Source organism: Lithobates pipiens, unplaced genomic scaffold (genome assembly GCF_037356315.1).
Source record: "Lithobates pipiens isolate NorthernLeopardFrog02 unplaced genomic scaffold, aLitPip1_a1.2 Scaffold_8, whole genome shotgun sequence".
NCBI classification, from domain to species: domain Eukaryota; kingdom Metazoa; phylum Chordata; class Amphibia; order Anura; family Ranidae; genus Lithobates; species Lithobates pipiens.
This window is the reverse complement of record NW_027507903.1, coordinates 155,933,369-155,953,170: the sequence shown is the minus strand read 5'-3', so window position 1 is coordinate 155,953,170 and position 19,802 is coordinate 155,933,369. Positions and strand designations below refer to the sequence as shown.

The following is a 19,802-nucleotide window of genomic DNA, read 5'->3' as shown; positions in this document are numbered from 1 at the left end:
ATTTATTAATTTAATTTATTTAATTTATTTATTAATTTATATATATATATATATATATATATATATATATATATATATATATATATATATATATATATATATATATATATATATATATATATATATATACACACACACACACATTTTTTTTTTTTTGTAAAAAGTAAAAAAAAAAATTATTTTAATTAAAGGAAAAAAAAATATTATTTGTAATCCTCCCTGCTTGACCCCTTTCACAAGGGCTGTCTGATCAGGTTCACCGGTCAGTTTTTCAGGCGGACCTGATCTAACCCTTAGCGGGGATATGACGTTAAAGGGGTTCTGCACTCATAATAAAACATTTGCCCATTCTGTTGCCTCTAGTTAATATATTTCATAATGCCACCTGTTTTTTTTTTTTTTTGGATTCACCTACCTTTTGTAATCTTTAGTAGTTTATTTTAAACCCCTGCGGCGATGGGCGGTCTCTTGCGGGGATCAGCGTCATTTCCTGCTGAAGCCCGCACTGTCTCCTGGGATCTCGTTCATGTAATCCCAGGAGACATTGCGGCTAATGCACCCGACATCTCGCGAGATTTCGGGTGCTACAGCCGACATCTCGCGTGATTTCGGTAATTACAGTCGAGATCTCGGGTGCATTAGCCGCAGGGGTTTAAAATAAACTACTAAAGATTACAAAAGGTAGGTGAATCCAAAAAAAAAAACAGGTGGCATTATGAAATATATTAACTAGAGGCAACAGAATGGGCAAATGTTTTATTATGAGTGCAGAACCCCTTTAATAAGCGGGAACATGGCGGAAATAAAAGTCACATTCTTTTGTTAACCACTTCGTGCCCGCCCTATAGACGAAAGATGTCTACAGCGCGGACACAATTGCCGGGATGGCGTCCCTGGACATCCTCCTGTTTACTTCCCCTCTGCACGCCGACATGGGTACGCATCGGGGAAGTTCTGTATTGGCCGTGTCCCTTGGATACAGCCAATCACAGATCATGCTAAATGGCCAATCACAGCAGCCATTTAGCACTCGAACAGTGTGTCCAACAAGAGGTGATCTCATATGTAAACGTATGAGATCATCTCTTATCGCCGTCTTTCCCTCCTCACACAGAGACAGCTTGTGAGGAGTGAGAGCTTCCATGCTGCAGCGTCAGTGAAACATGAGTGAACACTAACACACTGAAACACACATGCCCACCTGTCCCCAGTGCCACCTGCCATCTGTTATCAGTATCACGTGTCATCAGTGCCATCTGTCATCAGTGTCACGTGTTATCAGTGTCACGTGTCATCGGTGCCACGTATCAGTGCCATCTGTCATTAGTGTCACGTGTCATCAGTGCCATCTGTCATTAGTGTCACGTGTCATCAGTGCCATCTGTCATTAGTGTCACGTGTCATCAGTGCCATCTGTCATTAGTGTCACGTGTCATCAGTGCCATCTGTCATTAGTGTCACGTGTCATCAGTGCCATGTATCAGTGCCATCTGTCATTAGTGTCACGTGTCATCAGTGCCATCTGTCATTAGTGTCACGTGTCATCAGTGCCATCTGTCATTAGTGTCACGTGTCATCAGTGCCATGTATCAGTGCCATGTATCAGTGCCATCTGTCATTAGTGTCATGTGTCATCAGTGCCATCTGTCATTAGTGTCACGTGTCATCAGTGCCATGTATCAGTGCCATCTGTCATTAGTGTCACGTGTCATCAGTGCCATCTGTCATTAGTGTCACGTGTCATCAGTGCCATCTGTCATTAGTGTCACGTGTCATCAGTGCCATCTGTCATTAGTGTCACGTGTCATCAGTGCCATGTATCAGTGCCATCTGTCATTAGTGTCATGTGTCATCAGTGCCATCTGTCATTAGTGTCACGTGTCATCAGTGCCATGTATCAGTGCCATCTGTCATTAGTGTCACGTGTCATCAGTGCCATCTGTCATTAGTGTCAAGTGTCATCAGTGCCATCTGTCATTAGTGTCACGTGTCATCAGTGCCATCTGTCATTAGTGTCACGTGTCATCAGTGCCATCTGTCATTAGTGTCACGTGTCATCAGTGCCATCTGTCATTAGTGTCACGTGTCATCAGTGCCATCTGTCATTAGTGTCACGTGTCATTAGTGTCATGTGTCATCAGTGCCATCTGTCATTAGTGTCACGTGTCATCAGTGCCATGTATCAGTGCCATCTGTCATTAGTGTCACGTGTCATCAGTGCCATCTGTCATTAGTGTCACGTGTCATCAGTGCCATCTGTCATTAGTGTCACGTGTCATCAGTGCCATGTATTACCATGTAAAATTCATGAGATTCAAAGAGATCACCGAAAGCTGAAAATTGGTCTGGGCAGGAGGGGGGTTTAAGTGCCCAGTAGGCAAGTGGTTAAAAGCACCACATAGTAAACACACGCTACTAAGAACATAGTTAACCCTTTGATTGCCCTTGGTATTAACCCCTTCCTACCCAGTGTCATCATTAGTGACAGTGTATATTATCACTGATCACTGTATTAGTGTCACTTGAGATGTCAATAGCATCTGTAAAGATACAGATCAGGGCTACATAAGAGAAGGAGTGCTTTGCTTTTAAAGAATAAATATATATTAAGATTTAAAATGTTGGAGACTATGCCATTAAAGAGGAGGGCCGGTTTTAAAAAAAAAAAAAATTTAAAAGTCAGCAGATGCAAAAACTGTAGCTGGTGACTTTTAATAAGCACACTTACCTGTCCAGGGCACCCGCGATGTCGGCCGCTCGAGGCTGACCCGTCCCTCGGCGCCGCCATTTTGGCTAAGGGAAATAGGCTGTGGAGCCTTGCGGCTTCACTGCCCATTTCCTACTGCGCAGCGCTTTGTGAATGGGTCGCTCTGTGTTCTGGGACACACAGTTCCCAGAACACAGCGCAACCCATTACCCAGAAGAAGACACCGCACGGAGGAGAGAAGATAGAAGATCTCCACGGAGAAGGAAGAGGCAGATTAGGACAATGTGCCTAGCAACAGGCATTTCTGGTAAGTTAAAAAAAATATATTTTCTTCATTTTTTTTTTTTTTATGTATTTTTTTTTTTCTAATTTTTTATGCATTTTTTTTTTCAGGGTGGCCCTGCACTTTAAGTAATAACGTGTACTAAATCTTTTTTGTTTGGGAATTCAACAAAACCATCTTTGTTTGTGAATTCAGAAAAAATGAAACGTGCCGCAAAAGCTGTGACACCAGAAGATGCCAAGCAACTGCGGATGACAAATTTCTTTGCAAAGACTTCTTGTTCAGAAAGTGAAGTGCAACATGTTACTGCAGAATCAAGTGGCACAAGAGAAGAACAACCAGCAGAGAAGTCCCCTTCAACAAGTCACCCTCAAAATGAAGGAAGAAGGAAGTTTAAACAAGATTGGTGCAAGGAACTCACATGGCTTAAATTTGACCATAATACAGGCATAGCCATATGTGAGATTTGTGCCTCCTTCCCTGGCATTGCTGACCACACATCCAAGATTGTGAAAGGGTTTTCAGGACCATTTAAACTGGAGACCTTCAAAAAACATGGAAAGTCACTCCAGCATGACAAATGCATAAAAGCCAAACACGCCCTGTTGGCTCCAGAAGCTACGCCATTGGCTGCATGCGTTAAGAAAATGGACCAAGGGATGTTCAACCACATGAAAGTTCTATTTAATGTGGCCTATTATATTGCAAAAAACAACAAGCCATATACAGACTTTAAAGGTTTGTTAGAGCTGACAGGGAAACTAGGGGTTGCTGTGAGAGAGGAGTATGCAAATGACAAGAGATGCAAGGAATTCATTTCACATATTGCAACTGTAATCCGGAAAGAACTCATCTGCGAGCTAAAGGAGGCCAAATATGTTAGTTTGATGCTAGATGGATCAACTGACAAAGGAGGAGTGGAAGAATTAATATTGTATGTCAGATACATCAAGAACAATAGGATCAAAGAAGTATTTCTATCAGTCTTACCTCTTGAAATGGCAACTGCAGATGGGTACTTAGAAACCATCACTAAAGAGCTGAAGACACATGGTCTTTCAGATTGGCTTTTTTCAAACCAGCTAATTGGAATTGGTACAGATGGTGCTGCAAGCATGATTGGAGCTGAAAATGGACTGGTACAAAAAGTACGTCAAAATCTTAGCCATGTAATTGGCATTCACTGTGTTGCACACCGATTAAATTTAAGTGTATTAAGCTCTGTAAAAGATGGAAAATGTATTGATGACCTTGACTCGGTTTTAAAGAAGCTGTACCAATTTTACCAGCATTCACCCAAGAGAATGCGACAGCTAAAGCAGGTAGCTGAAAGTTTTCATGAAAAAATCCAGAAATTTCAATACTTGCATAATGTAAGATGGGTGTCAAGCAAAGTCAGTGCTCTCTCTGCACTTGTCAAAGATTGGAAATGTGTGACGGTCCACCTTGAAGGTGTTGCTGCAGAAAAAGACAGTGCTTCTGCAGTTGCACATGGTTTGTTGAAAAAACTAACTGATTTTAAATTTGTTCACATGCTCCATTTTCTGCTGGACTATCTAGAAATTATTAAGAACCTCTCCCTTTTATTTCAAAGGGAAGAGCTTTTCTTAAGCACAATTGAGTTGCATGTGAAAAACACAATTTCTTCTTTAAAAGCACTCAAAGATGTGCCAAAAAAATATGAGGAGAGATTTTTAACTGGAACATCACTCAAAGGACAGTATCAAGATGTACAGTTGCACGGACTCAGCAATACTGTAACTTCTTTGATCCAAAATGAAAAGGACAAATTGATTCAGTATGGTGCAAAATACCTAGAAGAGCGATTTCTGATTCAAAGGAATATTGAACGCTCCACTGCAGTGTTTGATACCTTTGCCTGGCCATCGGGAAAATCACTACAGGACTATGGTGTTGATGACATCACAATATTGGCTCAGCATTTCCAGAAACAACTTTCAATGCCTGAAATGCATGATAAATGCATGCATGCAATCCACAATGAGTGGTATGAATTTAAAGTTCTTGGAAAAGGAAAGAAACTGTGTGAACTTCTGGATTTGGCACTCTCCAACACAGACAGGTTTCCAGTTTTGGGAAACTTGTTGTCTATAGTGTGTGTTTTGCCTGTCTCAACCGCATGTTGTGAGAGAGGATTCAGCTTGATGAACTTTGTAAAAAATAAGTTCAGATCTGTAATGCAGCAAGAAAGTTTAGGTGATTTGTTGATGACCAACATGAATGGACCATCAGTGAAGGATTTTGATCCTGCAAAGGCTGTTGACCATTGGTACTTTAATTGCAAAAGTACAAGGCATATTCATGGCCACAAAAAGCCAAGTGAAAAAAAATGACATTGCATTAAACACTTGGTGCCACATCAGAATATATTCATTACCTACACAAGTTAAATGCCTATATATGTTTGGTTCTAGTTGTCTTTCTATGTTAAATTAAAGATTGGTTAATTTTTATATTGAAAATAAAGCTGTTGTCCGTTAAAAAAAAAAACCTGGCTCCTAACTTTTTTAGCTGGCTCCTAGATTCCAAGCAAATTTGTCAAGCCCTGGGCTATAGGGCGGGCGCGAGGTGGTTAAAGTGGAAGTAAACCCATGGATTTAAACAGCTAAAAAAAAAAAAGGCATGCCGGGAATGTGCTGTGCTCTCAGCCAAACTATCAAACCATCCAATGGCTGGTGTCATAACGAATCACATGTGCAGCACCATAGCAGTTGAAGATTAAACAGAGGCAAAGATGGACGCTTCCTTGGCTGAAAACGATAGGGGAGTTTACTTCCACTTTAACAAAACCCATTTATTTTTGCATCAGTTACTTTACCACGGGGCTAAAAAATTATTTTCAGCATTGGAAGAGGAATCGAAGAGGATGCCCTACATTACTTCTACTGACAGCCCTGCTGGTGATGTGGACAACACTATGCTGTCAATCACAATGTTTCTGGGCATCTCCTGACATTAACATGCAGTGAGGAGGGTGGCTCTCAGTTGTGACAGCACTAATAACCATTTTCCTCAAAATACTTAAGCGTACAGCCCTGTGAGCCTAGCAGCTGCAGTGACAGTGTTCAAAGCTCCATTAACACTAGTGCGACTCGGAGTGCATCTTATGAGTGCTACTTTGAGGCAACTTTCATGTGACTTTATACTCTGGCACTTAAGATGCTAGATAGTCGCATTAATGTAGTGCCGGGACTCTTTCAAAGTCGTTGCGACTTTAAGTCGCACAGATCGGAATGGGTGCCAATGTCAATCAATGGGTTGCGACTTGTCATGCAACTTTGTGTCCAGAGTTGCATGAAAAGTCACCCTAGTGTGAACATAATAGATGTCAATTCAGGAAAATTAGCATAGTCATCCTGTCAGCAATAGTACCTCTCAGTGTTGTTCCCAGATATGTGCTGAATGTTTTAAGTAAGCAGTTACTTTTAGGGGTGCACCGAATGGAAATTTTGGTGCCGAAACCGAAAATGCAGGCTGCACTTAGCCGAAAACCAAAACCGATGCTTTTTAAAAAATATTAATGTTTTTATATATAATTGAATCCGACTTTTTAATATCAATTTAAATTAATATGAATTTATTGTTGGCCATTATTGACACCTTTTTTAGTGCATGAAAAGCTCATGAAAAATGCAGTCTGCAGTCTCTAACCATCTCTTGTATCATGTCTGCAATCTCTTATTTAAAAGCTCTGCTAATAGTATTAGCAACATTTACATTTAGTGCACTTCTAGTAGACATGATACAGGAGATGGTCAGAGACTGCAGACATGTTTCAAGAGATCAATGCAACCTCACGCTGCCTGTCAGACGCTGCCAATCAGGTGCAGCGTCACCAGTGCCCGGATCATAGCATCAATCTTTCACTGTGCCACAGAGCTGGATTTGAATTTCCTGGACTGGACGACTGCAGTAACCATGTCCCACCTCCCGTGATGCATCACAATGTCTCGGCATTGGATCAGTGTGCTGTCTATCACAGGAGGCGGAACATTTTTCACTGCATCTGCTCAGACAATTCAGCTCCGTGACACAGGGAGATTGCTGCTTTGCATGAGGAGGAGGGAGGGGAGCTCTCTGACTGGGCTTCCAGGATAACACCCCCACAATATACGGCACCCGGGGTGGACCTCCTCCTTTTCGTTGACCTTTTCTTTCGGCCGAAAACCATTTTTGACCCATTAGGTTTCGGTGGCCCAAGTTTTGGTGTGTCTCTAATTACATTCTTAGTACGAGCTTGTACATTTAGATTTATTTCTTGGCCTGTAGATCTACTTTATAGCAGTATGATTAATTATGTTCTTTGACAGTGAAGAAAAAGGCAACTTTTATCTCTTTTTGCTGGTGATCTCCAACTTCTACCATATCCTGATGACTACTTTACTAACTTAGTACTGTAAGTGCTGGAAGGAATAGAATGCAAAAGTATAGTTTAAACTTATCTTGACAACCAGCTTTATCAGATGAAACCTGGGGGGTTGTGCAAGGTAACTGCTCCAGTTTAGTTCATTTCTATAAAAGGTTGTTTATGCATAGTACAGATAAAAAATGTGTTTAAAAAAAAACAAAAAAAAAAAACTGTTTAACCACTTCTATTCTGGGCACTTTCACTCCCTTCCTTTCCAAGCCAATTTTCAGCTTTCAGCGTTTTTACACTTTCAATGACGATTGCGCAGTCATGCAATGCTGTACCCAAACAAAATTGTTATTTTTTTTGAGACAGAGCTTTCGTTTGGTATGTAATCACTGCTAGGTTTTTAATTTTTTTGCTAAACAAATAAAAAAGGACTGAAAATGTGAAAAAAAAAACATTTTTTAGTTTCTGTTCCAAAATTTTGTATAGCAGTAATTTTTCTCCACCGATGTGCGCTAATGAGGCTGCACTAACACATATGTATATGTAAGCGCTATATATATATATATTTTTATATATATATATATATATATATATATATATATATATATATATATATATATATATATATATATATATATATATATATATATATATATATTTTTTTTTTATATATATATATATATATATATATTTTTATATATATATATTTTTATTTATATATATATATATATATATATATAAAATTATGCAGAAGAGGGATTGCTGCACTAACAAAAGTAAATTTATTGATAAAATTTACATCACATCAGGTATAATTCCGGTGACGTTTCGGGCTAAGCATGATATCATGCTTAGCCCGAAACGTCACCTGAATTATACCTGATGTGATGTAAATTTTATCAATAAATGTACTTTTGTTTGTGCAGCAATCCCTCTTCTGCTTTTTTATATTGAGTCTTTGGGACAGACTCGATTGCTGGCACACCTGTTTCACTGACCGTATGTGCATCTCACCTACTACTTTATATATATATATATATCTATATCTATATCTATATCTATATCTATATCTATATCTATATCTATATCTATATCTATATCTATATATATATCTCACTGATGGGCATCACTGGGCACTGAAATGCAGCACTGATAGGCAGCACAGATGACGACACGTCATCTGGTGGGCATCACTAGTGGGCGCTGGCAGGCATCGCTGATTGAGCTGCACTGATGAGCAATGCTCACATCTTTTTGTAGTTATGTGTGTGTATATGTATGTGTGTGTAGAGAGAGAGAGAGAGAGAGAGAGAGAGATCCCTGTATTGCCAGCCCCGGAATAAGTTGTTACATCAACTAATAAAAGTAGTCAAAGTATCCTAGATACCCATTTCACTAGTATTTTATTGCAGCTTGTCAATCATTAGATGTGGCTGCATCAGTGTTTTTTTTTTTTTTTTTTTACTTTTTTTCCCTTTGTTTTCACCTGGTGACCAGTAACACACCTCCAGTATTGGTGAGACACAACTATGGAGGACAGAGAACAGGTGAAACAGCAGACAGAAGCATTGTCATTTGGGAGGGGAGGGTAGTGTTAACAGATTTAGATACGCTAACAAATTTAAGCCAAACTCTAGCTCACACTTTATAATCAGTTACAGCAAAAAAACTTTTGGAATAAAGGTTTTTGCATGAATAAATAAAAGCTGCATTTTAATCACCCCGGCCAGTGTTAAATGGTATGTCTCAGCCATGTAAATTGATGCATTCTGCTGGAGGGCTTGTGCTGTGAAAAACAGACTTGCTGGATTATCAGATGAACATAAAGCGAGCCTAAAACAGGAAACTAATGAAGCATCACATTTAAGAATTGATAAACTGCAGTGTAGTAAAGGTGTGCTTTTTGGTTTTAATACTGCTTTTAAGTGTGGACCATAGATTAAGGTGCAACCAAATTTACGGCCAATCCTTGGATTTAAGTTTGAGGTGACTGGTCTTTACTGAATATACATATTGTCTCTGTTAAAGGGAACACTCCCAGCTTCTGAAATAATGAGAGCGCATTTTGTAGTTAGTCTGGTTTGTGGCACATCAGGGAAATGTGTAAAGTTTGAGTCAGAGCTGAAATTCAGGCCCCAGTTAGATTGCAGCTTGGAAGAGGTGGGCATTTAATGTTGCTGGAATATCCCTTTGTTCAGTTTGAGGGCAGTTTGTTTGAACAGCCTGCAAATCGTCAAAAACCTTGAACCTGAATTTCATTAAAGTCAAAGGTAAGGAAATTCAGGTGGACTGTACACGTTTCTAAATAATTGATACCTGGAGGTGGTAATTTAAATTTTGCTGCCGAAAATCCTGGTTGACATTATTGACAAAATTTGGTCATTGATGTCTCCTGGTATTCCTGGTTGTAAATTAAAATTGCCGTAGCTTGGAATCTGTAATTTAGTGTTGGCATTCTCAGCATGTACAGGTCAGTGGGTGGCAAGTCAGTGTGAATTCCATGGAATTACATTGGTGAATGCCGTGATTGATGCTGGATTCACTTTTGAAGACAATAATAAAGCTTTTGTAATCAAGTTTATAAAGTTTTATGCAAAAATAAACTTGCATACATACAAGTAACATAAATATAGGAAACAATAGAAGGTGCATTGAAGGCATTCTGTGTAAACCATACAATAACTGTATGAAGATCCATGGTGGAAGTACATAAAGGTTATTATACAAGTGCATAAAAGTCACATTATTAATGCAAAATATGTATTTTAATAAAGATTCTGTACATGCCAGAGCACAAACCAAGTAATGAAGTCCAAGGAGTTTTCTGTAGACCTCCAAGATAGGATTGTATTGAGGAACAATCTGGGAAAGGTTGCAGAAAAATTTCTAAAGTATTGAAGGTCCCGATGAGCACAGTGGACCATTATCTGTAAATAGAAGATGTTTGGAACCACCTGGACGCCTATAGCGGGCTACACAGCCAAACAGTAACTGGGAGAAGGGCCTTAGGGAGGTGACCAGGAACACAATGGCATTTCTGACAGAGCTCCAGCATTTCCCTGTGGAGAGAGGAGAACCTTACAGAAGAACAACCATCTGTGCAGCACTCCACCATTCAGGCCTGTATGGTAAAGTGGCCAGACAGAAGCCACTCCTCAGTAAAAGGCACATAACAGCCTGCTTGGAGTTTGCCAAAAGGCACCTGGAAGACTCTCACACCATGAGAAACAAAGTTCTCTGGTCTGAAGAAACAAAGATTAAGCTCTTTGGCCTGAATGGCAAGCATCATGTCTGGAGGAAACCAGGCACAACTTATTACCTGGCCAATACCATCCCTACAATGAAGAGTGGTGGCAGCATCGTGCTGTGGGTATGTTTTTCAGCGACACAAACTTGGAAACTAGTCAGGATCGAGGGGAAGATGAATTCAGCAATATACAGAGTCATCCTTGAGGATAACCTGCTACAGAGTGCTTTGGACCTCAAACTGGGGCAAAGATTAATTTTCAAACAGGACAACGGCACACAGCCAAGATAACAAAGGAGTGGTTACAGGAGAACTCTGTGAATGTCCTTGAGTGGCCTATGCGGAGCCCAGACTTGAACCTGATTGAATATCTCTGGAGAGATCGGAAAATGGCTGTGCACCACCAATCCCCATCCAACCTGATGGAGCTTAAGAGGTCCTGCAAAGAAGAATGGGAGAAACTGACCAAAAATAGGTGTGCCAAGCTTGTAACATCATACTTAAAAAAATACTTGAGACTAATTGGTGCCAAAGGTGCATCAACAAAGTATTGAGCAAAGGCTGTGAATACTTTTATGTACATGGGATTTTTCGTTTTATTAAAAAACTGCAAAGATTTCAAACAAACTTCTTTCACATTGTCATTATGGGGTATTGTTTGTAGTATTTTGAGAAAAATAATGAATTTAATCCATTTTGGAACATGCACTGTATAATGTTTGCTTTTGGGTTTATTACTGCTTTAACAATAAACTAAACATATCTTGCAGTAGTCCTATTTGTTAAAACCATATTTATTATGGGATTTTTAAATTGGATCAGATCCCAGGCTAAAGCCAAGCACAATTCAGAAATTGTTTTGTTAAATATACCCCTACCCAAAATCAACGTAATCACCAATGAGATGCAAGTCTTCTCATTAATAGTTGAAATGTCTCTTGTGTGTTGTTAATAACAATTGTTTTGTCTGTTTCTGGAACAGTCAAGGAACCTGGTAATTTAATACAGTCTATGCTAAACTCAAGTCCCAGTCTTTTGAAATAAATAAATTGCAAAGTCACTTCACCATCTGCAGACAAGAGTGGTTTGGCATTGTCAGCGTTCTCTCAGCTCATTTAAATAAAAATAACATATACTTCTGGAGTCTGTTCTCCACAGCTTAAAAGTTGAACTAATTTAACGGATTCATTGATAGCTGTTACTATAGCATATACTATCTAAATGTCTCAAAATAAACCTACTTTTTTATTATTTTTTTTTTAAATAATATTTGTTTGGAAACTAATGAGCTATACAATAGAAGAGTGTATCTGAAGCACTTGAGCATAGGGGAAGTTACCTGCTGAAAAAGCTACCTGTGGGAGATAATTAGAACCCTCCTTTTTATTTATTTTCTCACACCATGACCAAAAAGCATACAAAAAAAGGAACCAAAAGTGTTTTTTTTGCGGTCTATTCGCTTGTTGAAGACCCTCCACTTACATCCTGGTCTGGTGAACATACAGTGGTGTGAAAAAGTGTTTGCCCCCTTCCTCATTTCCTGTTCCTTTGCATGTTTGTCACACTTAAGTGTTTCGGAACATCAAACCAATTTAAACAATAGTCAAGGACAACACAAGTAAACACAAAATGCAATTTGTAAATGAAGGTGTTTATTATTAAAGGTGAAAAAAAATCCAAACCATCATGGCCCTGTGTGAAAAAGTGATTGCCCCCCTTGTTAAAACATACTATAACTGTGGTTGTCCACACATGAGTTCAATTTCTCTAGCCACACCCAGGCCTGATTATTGCCACACCTGTTCACAATCAAGGCATCACTTAAGTAGGATCTGCTTGACACAGTAAGGTCCACCAGAAGATCCTTAAAAGCTACACATCATGCCGAGACCCAAAGAAATTCAGGAACAATTGAGAAAGAAAGTAATTGAGATCTATCAGTCTGGAAAGGGTTATAAAGCCATTTCCAAAGCTTTGGGAATACAGCGAACCACAGTGAGAGCCATTATCCACAAATGGTGAAGACATGGAACAGTGGTGAACCTTCCCAGGAGTGGCCGGCTGCCCAAAATTACCCCAAGAGCGCAGCGACGACTCATCCAAGAGGTCACAAAAGACCCCACAAAAACGTCTAAGGAACTGCAGGCCTCACTTGCCTCAGTTAAGGTCAGCGTTCATGCCTCCACCATCAGGAAAAGACTGGGCAAAAATGGCCTGCATGGCAGAGTTCCAAGGAGAAAACCACTGCTGAGCAAAAAGAACATCAAAGCTCGTCTCAATTTCTCCACAACACATCTTGATGATCTCCAAGACTTTTGGGACAACATTCTGTGGACCGATGAGACAAAAGTGGAACTCTTTGGAAGGTGTGTGTCCAAGTATATCTGGCGTAGAAGGAACACTGCATTTCATAAAAAGAACATTATACCAACAGTAAAATATGGTGGTGGTAGTGTGATGGTCTGGGGCTGTTTTGCTGCTTCAGGACCTGGAAGACTTGCCGTGATAAAAGGAACTATGAATTCTGCTGTCTACCAAGAGATCCTGAAGGAGAATGTCCGACCATCTGTTTGTGTACTCAAGCTGAAACGAACTTGGGTTCTGCAGCAGGACAATGATCCTAAACACACCAGCAAGTCCACCACCGAATGGCTGAAGAAAAACAAAATGAAGACTTTGGAGTGGCCTAGCCAAAGTCCTGACCTGAATCCTATTGAGATGTTGTGGTATGACCTTAAAAAGGCCGTTCATGCTCGAAAACCCTCTAATGTAACTGAATTAGGACAATTCTGCAAAGATGAGTGGGCCAAAATTCCTCCAGGACGCTGTAAAAGCCTTATTGCACGTTATCGCAAACGCTTGGTTGCAGTTGTTGCTGCTAAGGGTGGCCCAACCAGTTATTAGGTTTAGGGGGCAATCACTTTTTCACACAGGGCCATGATGGTTTGGATTTTTTTTCACCTTTAATAATAAACACCTTCATTTACAAATTGCATTTTGTGTTTACTTGTGTTGTCCTTGACTATTGTTTAAATTGGTTTGATGTTCCGAAACACATAAGTGTGACATACATGCAAAGGAACAGGAAATGAGGAAGGGGGCAAACACTTTTTCACACCACTGTAGATGGCAAAAATACATCTCTGTAATTAAATCTTGGCAGAAAAAAATAACAAAAAACGTATAGAATGTATAGCCTTTTCCCACTCTATCCAAAACCTAAAAGAAACAGTCTGGGCTGAAGTTGGGCTCTAATGATGTAACGTCTTGCTTTCATGTGGAATTTCGTCACACTTTCAGACATGTGGCAACACTGATGGTAGCCATCATTCTTCGCTACCTATCACACACTGATGAACATTTCAGTTCTAATTTTTATCTTTGTGGTACTGGTTTGGAATAGTTTTCAAACAAAAAAATAAAAAATCAACAAAAATATACAAGAGTAAAGCCCTACTACACACTATCTGTTTTTCTTTCATTCAACCCAGTGGGCTGGGTTGAATGAAACCGTTTTTCTTTCTTTCCTTGTTAGTCCAGTGGTCTCCCCGCTAAGCTATTGTGTTCTGGCAGAGCACACCCGTTGGCTCTCTCAGCCATTGGCCATCCATCCAAAGTTTGAGAAATTCCTGGTTGTCACCATAACTAGTATCTCTGTTTGAAGAATTCTTTCATTTTCACTCTCTGTGAAAATGGTGACCGGGACAAATCTAGAGGATCAATCTTTCTAATGGTGCACAGACCGTAATAAAAACCTGACCGAAGTTCTAATCCCTCTCCACTCTATCCAAAACTAAATAAAGGTTTGCCTTTAGTTACATTTTAAGGTTTACACACTGAGTAAGCAGAGAAGTTTTTAAACTTCTAGCAGAGTCAAAGATAACTAATGAAAGTATAACTAACTAAAGGCAACATTGTTTTGTTTTTGTATAGAGTGGATATGCTTTAGATTCTTAAATTTAGAACACCTTTAGGCACAGGAAAATTTCACCTTTTTCTATTAGTTCTGTTTACTTTTATCACAAAGAGTAAAAGAAAAATCCCAAATGTTCAGTTGTTACAGAACAGGAATGGAAGGGAAATCTTTCAATGGGTATACTAGTCCTGGTGACAACCAGGGATACCCTCACTTTGGAGGAATCTCCTCTCGCATCCTGTTTTGACTATGGGGGAGGAAATAAAGGAAATATCCTCAATTGGACACAGATGGAAAAAAAAACGATGGGGGTTATACCCCTCCCTCATCCAGTAAAAAAAAGCTTTCCCTTTAATTCTACAAATGTATCAGAATGGAAATATCCTTGATGTGCTCTTTTTTGTAAAACTGTAAATAAAAGAAGGTACATAGGACACTTCTTACTATCAGTGTAATGTGTCCCTTGTGCTGCTCTCTCATGGTTTAGGTCAGTGGTCTCCAATTTGTGGCCTGATGGCTGGCTGCAGCCCTCTGCTTACCTTGGCCCTTGGGGCACTATTACTTCCACTGACATTTAACAATGTGGCATAATTCCTGCCACTGACCTCAACAGTGGGGCTCTATTCCTCCCACTGACACCGATGATGGCATACTATTACTCCCACTGAAAGCAATAATGGGGCATTACAGATGCCAGGACATTTTCTACTCTTATTGGCCACAGTCCAGCCCCTCTAAAGCCTGAAGAATAATAAGCTGGCCCTTTGTTTTAGAATATTTGGAGACCCCTGGTTTAGGTGAAAACATCCATCTCTGATGCCCCCACTCAGTGCAGTGAGGGTTAATAGAACTAAGGGGCTCACAGGCTCTTGGCAAGAGAGCCAACTATGCCTGTCCTGTCCTCCCACCTCTATTCATGTATGCCATACTTACAGCTTATATGATTGAAGCACGGTCTATAAATGGAGGAAGCAGACCTGTGTGGGATCTGTGAATGGAAGAGCATGGTGGAAAGGGCAGATATAGTCAGGCTCTCCTAATGAGCCTGACACAGCTCCCTCAGTTCCCTTGCCACACTTGAAGTTGGCAAGTGTGGGATCGGAGGAGGAACCAGCAGCACAAGGGACACACCACACTGATGTTAAGGAATGTCCCTTGTAAACTAAACTTAGGCTTTTTATTTGGCTTTCTATTATGCTTGGTGTTATGTGTGTGTGTGTGTGTGTGCTGTGTTGTCTCAATCCTACAGTTCTTTTCTCTATCAGCCATAACATTCTGTCCTCCACCATAACCGCCTAAAATTGTGTAAGTTATACTTTCTGCCAAAACAGTCCTGACCCATCGAGGTATGGACACAACTAGACATCTAAAGTTACGCTGTGGTGTCTGGCACCAAACCGTCAGTAGCCGGTCTTTTAAAGTGATATAAAAGTCCCTTTAAAAACAAAAAACAAAAAAAAATATTCTCCCCTGCTCTGTGCAGTGGTTTTGCACAGTGCAGCCCTAATCCTCCTCTTCTCAGGTCCCTCGCTGGTGCTTCAGGCCCCTCCCTTCTGTTGAGTGCCCCTAGAGCAAGCAGCTTGCAGTGGGGACATCTGAGCAAACTTGCTCCCGAGCTGCGGCTCTCCGTGTCTGTTAATACAGAGTCACGGTTTGGCCCTGCCCCTTCTGTCTCCTTATTGGCTCAGTGGCTGTGATTGACAGCCAATGCAGAGTCCCCGGAGAGCTGGGGCGCTTGTGCACATCGCTGGATTGAGATGGGGCTCGAGATTGAGGCAAAGAATGCATGGCGGTAAAAAAAAACCTTGAACCTCTATAACCACTTTAAGTCACTCTCTCTTTGCCGGCTTGCCTTCTTCCCATACTGCATCCTGGTGCCATCTCTTCCCCAGGTAAGGGATGCAAAGACACCTGTCCATCCACCTGATGTAAAGGAAAATGTGATTCATAATGCCAGAACACCACCTTGCATTGCTCCATGGTCCAGTTCTGATTCTCACGTGCCCATTGTAGGCACATTTGGCTTTAGACATGGGTCAGCATGGGCACCATGTTCGGTCTGCTGCTAGGCAGCCCCATACGCAACAAACTGCGATCGAAGCAGCATTAACTTTTTAAGCAATTTGTGCTACAGTGGCTCTTCAATTGGATCAGATTACAGGTGGCAGCCTTTGCTCCCCACAGCATCAGTGAGCCCTGGCTGCCCATGACCCTGTCCGAAGGTTCAGCGCTTTCCTTTCTTTCCTTGGGCTACTTTTGGTAGGTCCTGAAGATTGCGGATTGGGAGCATCTTCATATAGCATTTTTGGAGTTGCTCTGACCCTGTCTTCTAGCCATTACAATTTGATCCTCCTCAAATCCTTAAACTTGTCCAATTTTTCTGCCTTCAACACATCAACTTCATGGACAACGTGTTCATTTGCTGCCTTAGGCAACCAACCAATTTTCAGATGGCTTTGTCACAAGGTAATCAATGTTATTCACTTTACCTGTCAGTGGTCTTAATGTTATGGCTGATCTTTGTATAACTTCTTTTTTACGACTGTTCATGGCTGCAGAATCTTCAGGGACCAGAACGGTTTAATGCTTTTTTCAGAAATTTTCTTTTCTGTCATTTGTTTGGAGTGAAGACTTGCCTGTACTTATACTGCCTCTAACAGGATGAGAAATGTGATGCATCTCCTTTAGCATCTTTCTTAACAAATGTCCTTTTGTCTCCTATACAGTGAAGAAGAACTACCATTTCACGATGAAGCAATAGAAAAGGTATACTTTTTACGATTTCTATTTATTCTTACAATTTTTTGGGGGGTGGGATTAGCTACGAACCTGTTGCGGTATGTAACTTCACGAACTTCCTGATTGCTTGGTCTTTGATTTTGAAATCTGGTTCTAAACAAATCATCAAACTATAAGACTAGGATCACACCTATGTGTTTTGCAGTGCATTTTGCGTTTTGGAGAAACACACTACAGTTCATTTAAAATGATTTCCTTATGGGTCATGTTCACATCTGTGCATTTTCAACCTGTGCATTTTTTGGAAAGGGTCAGGGACTTTTTTGCCTGTAGCAAATTGCGTTTTTGATCCCATAGACTTTAACAGGAATGCAGCAGAAATGCATCAGAATCGCAGTGCTTGCATTTTTGATGCGTTTCCGTTTTTGCAGATTTTTCTACATGACAAGACACCTCCCAAAAATCAAAAATTCATCAAAAACGCATGAAAAAAAAAAGTAAAATGCATAGGCAAAACGCAGCAACCGCAATCCACGTAGGTGTGAACCAAAGCTTGGGCTTCATTCAAACGTCTGTAAAAAATGCATTTACAAGTGTTTTTTTAATTATGGATCTGAATATAGCTGCATTGTTTTCAAAAGAGCCATTCACACAGGTGCCTAAACATGCTCTGCAATTAGATCGCTAAGACCCCATTCACAACTGGGCGTTTTGTAGCTTGAAGCCTATTCTCTGTGGAGATGGTTCACATCTCCACTCCAAAACGCCTGAAGCTCAAACTAGTTCTGGAACTTTTTTTTTTTTTTTAGGCAGATTTGGGTGTTTTTCTTCTTTTTACATTGGTGACCTTTTTGTCCTGCACAAAATCGTGGCAAAACTCCATAAAAATCGTGGTAAAAACGCTGCAAAAGTCGTGGTAAGATCACACGATTTTCTGCCTGAAAACGCGGTGAATGGGGCATAAGGCTTTTTTCACACAGCTGTAAAATAAATAAAAGGCGTAGGGTACTTTCACTCGGGCGTTCAGTTTTTTAGTTCCGTTTTTTTTTTTTTTTTTGGTAAAAAAAAAGGATACTTATGTCAATTTTTACATCCATTTTCATGTCCGCTGACCTCTGTTTTTCATCATTTTTTTTTTTTTTTTACAAAAGTGACTGAACTGAATTAATTAAAAAACTGAATGCCATTTTTTGAGTGAAAAATGGATGTCAGCGGATTGGATGTAAGCTGATGTTGTCCGCTAATATCCATTTTTTAAATGGAAGAAAAATTAGGTTTTTCTTCAATCTCAAAAAAACTGAACTTAACGGAGGTGGATGTCAGCAGATGATCATTCGCTAACGTCCGCTAGCCCATAGACATACATGTATGTCAGTTTTTGATCCGCCAACGGATGGAGGAAAAACAGACACGTATGAAACACCCGTGTGAAAGGACCTTTATACGCCCCAGCAAGCAAAATCCCATTTGTTTCATTGACCCCTGTTCACGTCTGAGCGTTCTGTTGCCTGAAGCAAAACTCCTGAAGCTCAAAAAAGTACATGAGCTTATTTTTGGCAAATTACAGGCATTTTACAGCTTTTACATTGGTGACCTTTTAACCTTGAAACTGCCTGTACAAAAATGCTGCAAAACAGCCTGAAACCGATATGCTCAGGTGTGAATGCAGCCTTAGGGCCAGTTCACACCACATGCAGCCTGGTGTGTTTTTGTTCTACATCAAAAACGCATGGAAAGTAGGTATTATGGTTTCCAATGGCTTAGTTCACACCAGTGCAGTCAGTTCCAGGGCTTTTCAGTTCCAGAAAAAAAGTAGAACATGCTGCATTTTTCACCTGACATTGTACTAGAACGCAGTAAAACGCACGTGAATGCATCAAAATGCATCACAAACACACTGGACCCTATTATAGTCGAAAACAGGGAAAAAAAAGAGACACCTGGAATGCATCTGAAAACGCATCAAAAATGCACCAAAAACGCACTGGAACGCATCCAGAACGGATCTGGAGTTCGTTTTTGTGGTGTGAACCAGCCCTTAATCTGAAAAAAAAACCCCCAGTTCTCTTTTAACCAGTTCTGAACCATCCGCCGCAGTTATACTGCGGCATGTTGGCTCGGCGGGGCGAAGCGTCGTAGCTGTACATCGGGTGCGCACACCCCCAGGCGGCTGCAAGGAACGCATTAACTTCAGAACCGATCAGTCCCCAGGCAAATGATTTCTGCCCTGGATCTGCTGATCGGTCCTGACGAATTAAATCCTCCCCTGCTTGTGTAGGTGTAAACACAGGCAGGGGAAGTGATGTCATCTCCTCTTGTCCTCTTGTGGAACTCTCTTCCATTCCAGAGAGAGGATAGAAGACATCTCAGAGTAAGTTGCACCAACACTACACTGACACAGTACACATAGACACACTTGTCACCCCCCCCCCAGTTAACCCCATGATCACCCCCTGTCACTAAGCGCTTTCCCCCACTTGTTCATTCCCAACTTGGGGTAGGCTGAACACTTTGGGGGTGGGTCAGCCACGC

General features: G+C 40.6%; 1 protein-coding gene across 3 annotated transcripts in view; it reads left to right on the top strand.

Annotated features, from left to right (window-relative positions):
• USP6NL (USP6 N-terminal like) overlaps positions 1 to 19,802 on the top strand; it is a 243,202-nt gene that overhangs the window by 127,675 nt on the left and 95,725 nt on the right. For all 3 annotated transcript variants that reach the window (XM_077471856.1, XM_077471857.1, XM_077471855.1), the window contains one exon: positions 17,258 to 17,297. In XM_077471856.1, the coding sequence (XP_077327982.1) occupies positions 17,258 to 17,297 (40 nt within the window). The remainder of the gene's footprint in view (positions 1 to 17,257; positions 17,298 to 19,802) is intronic.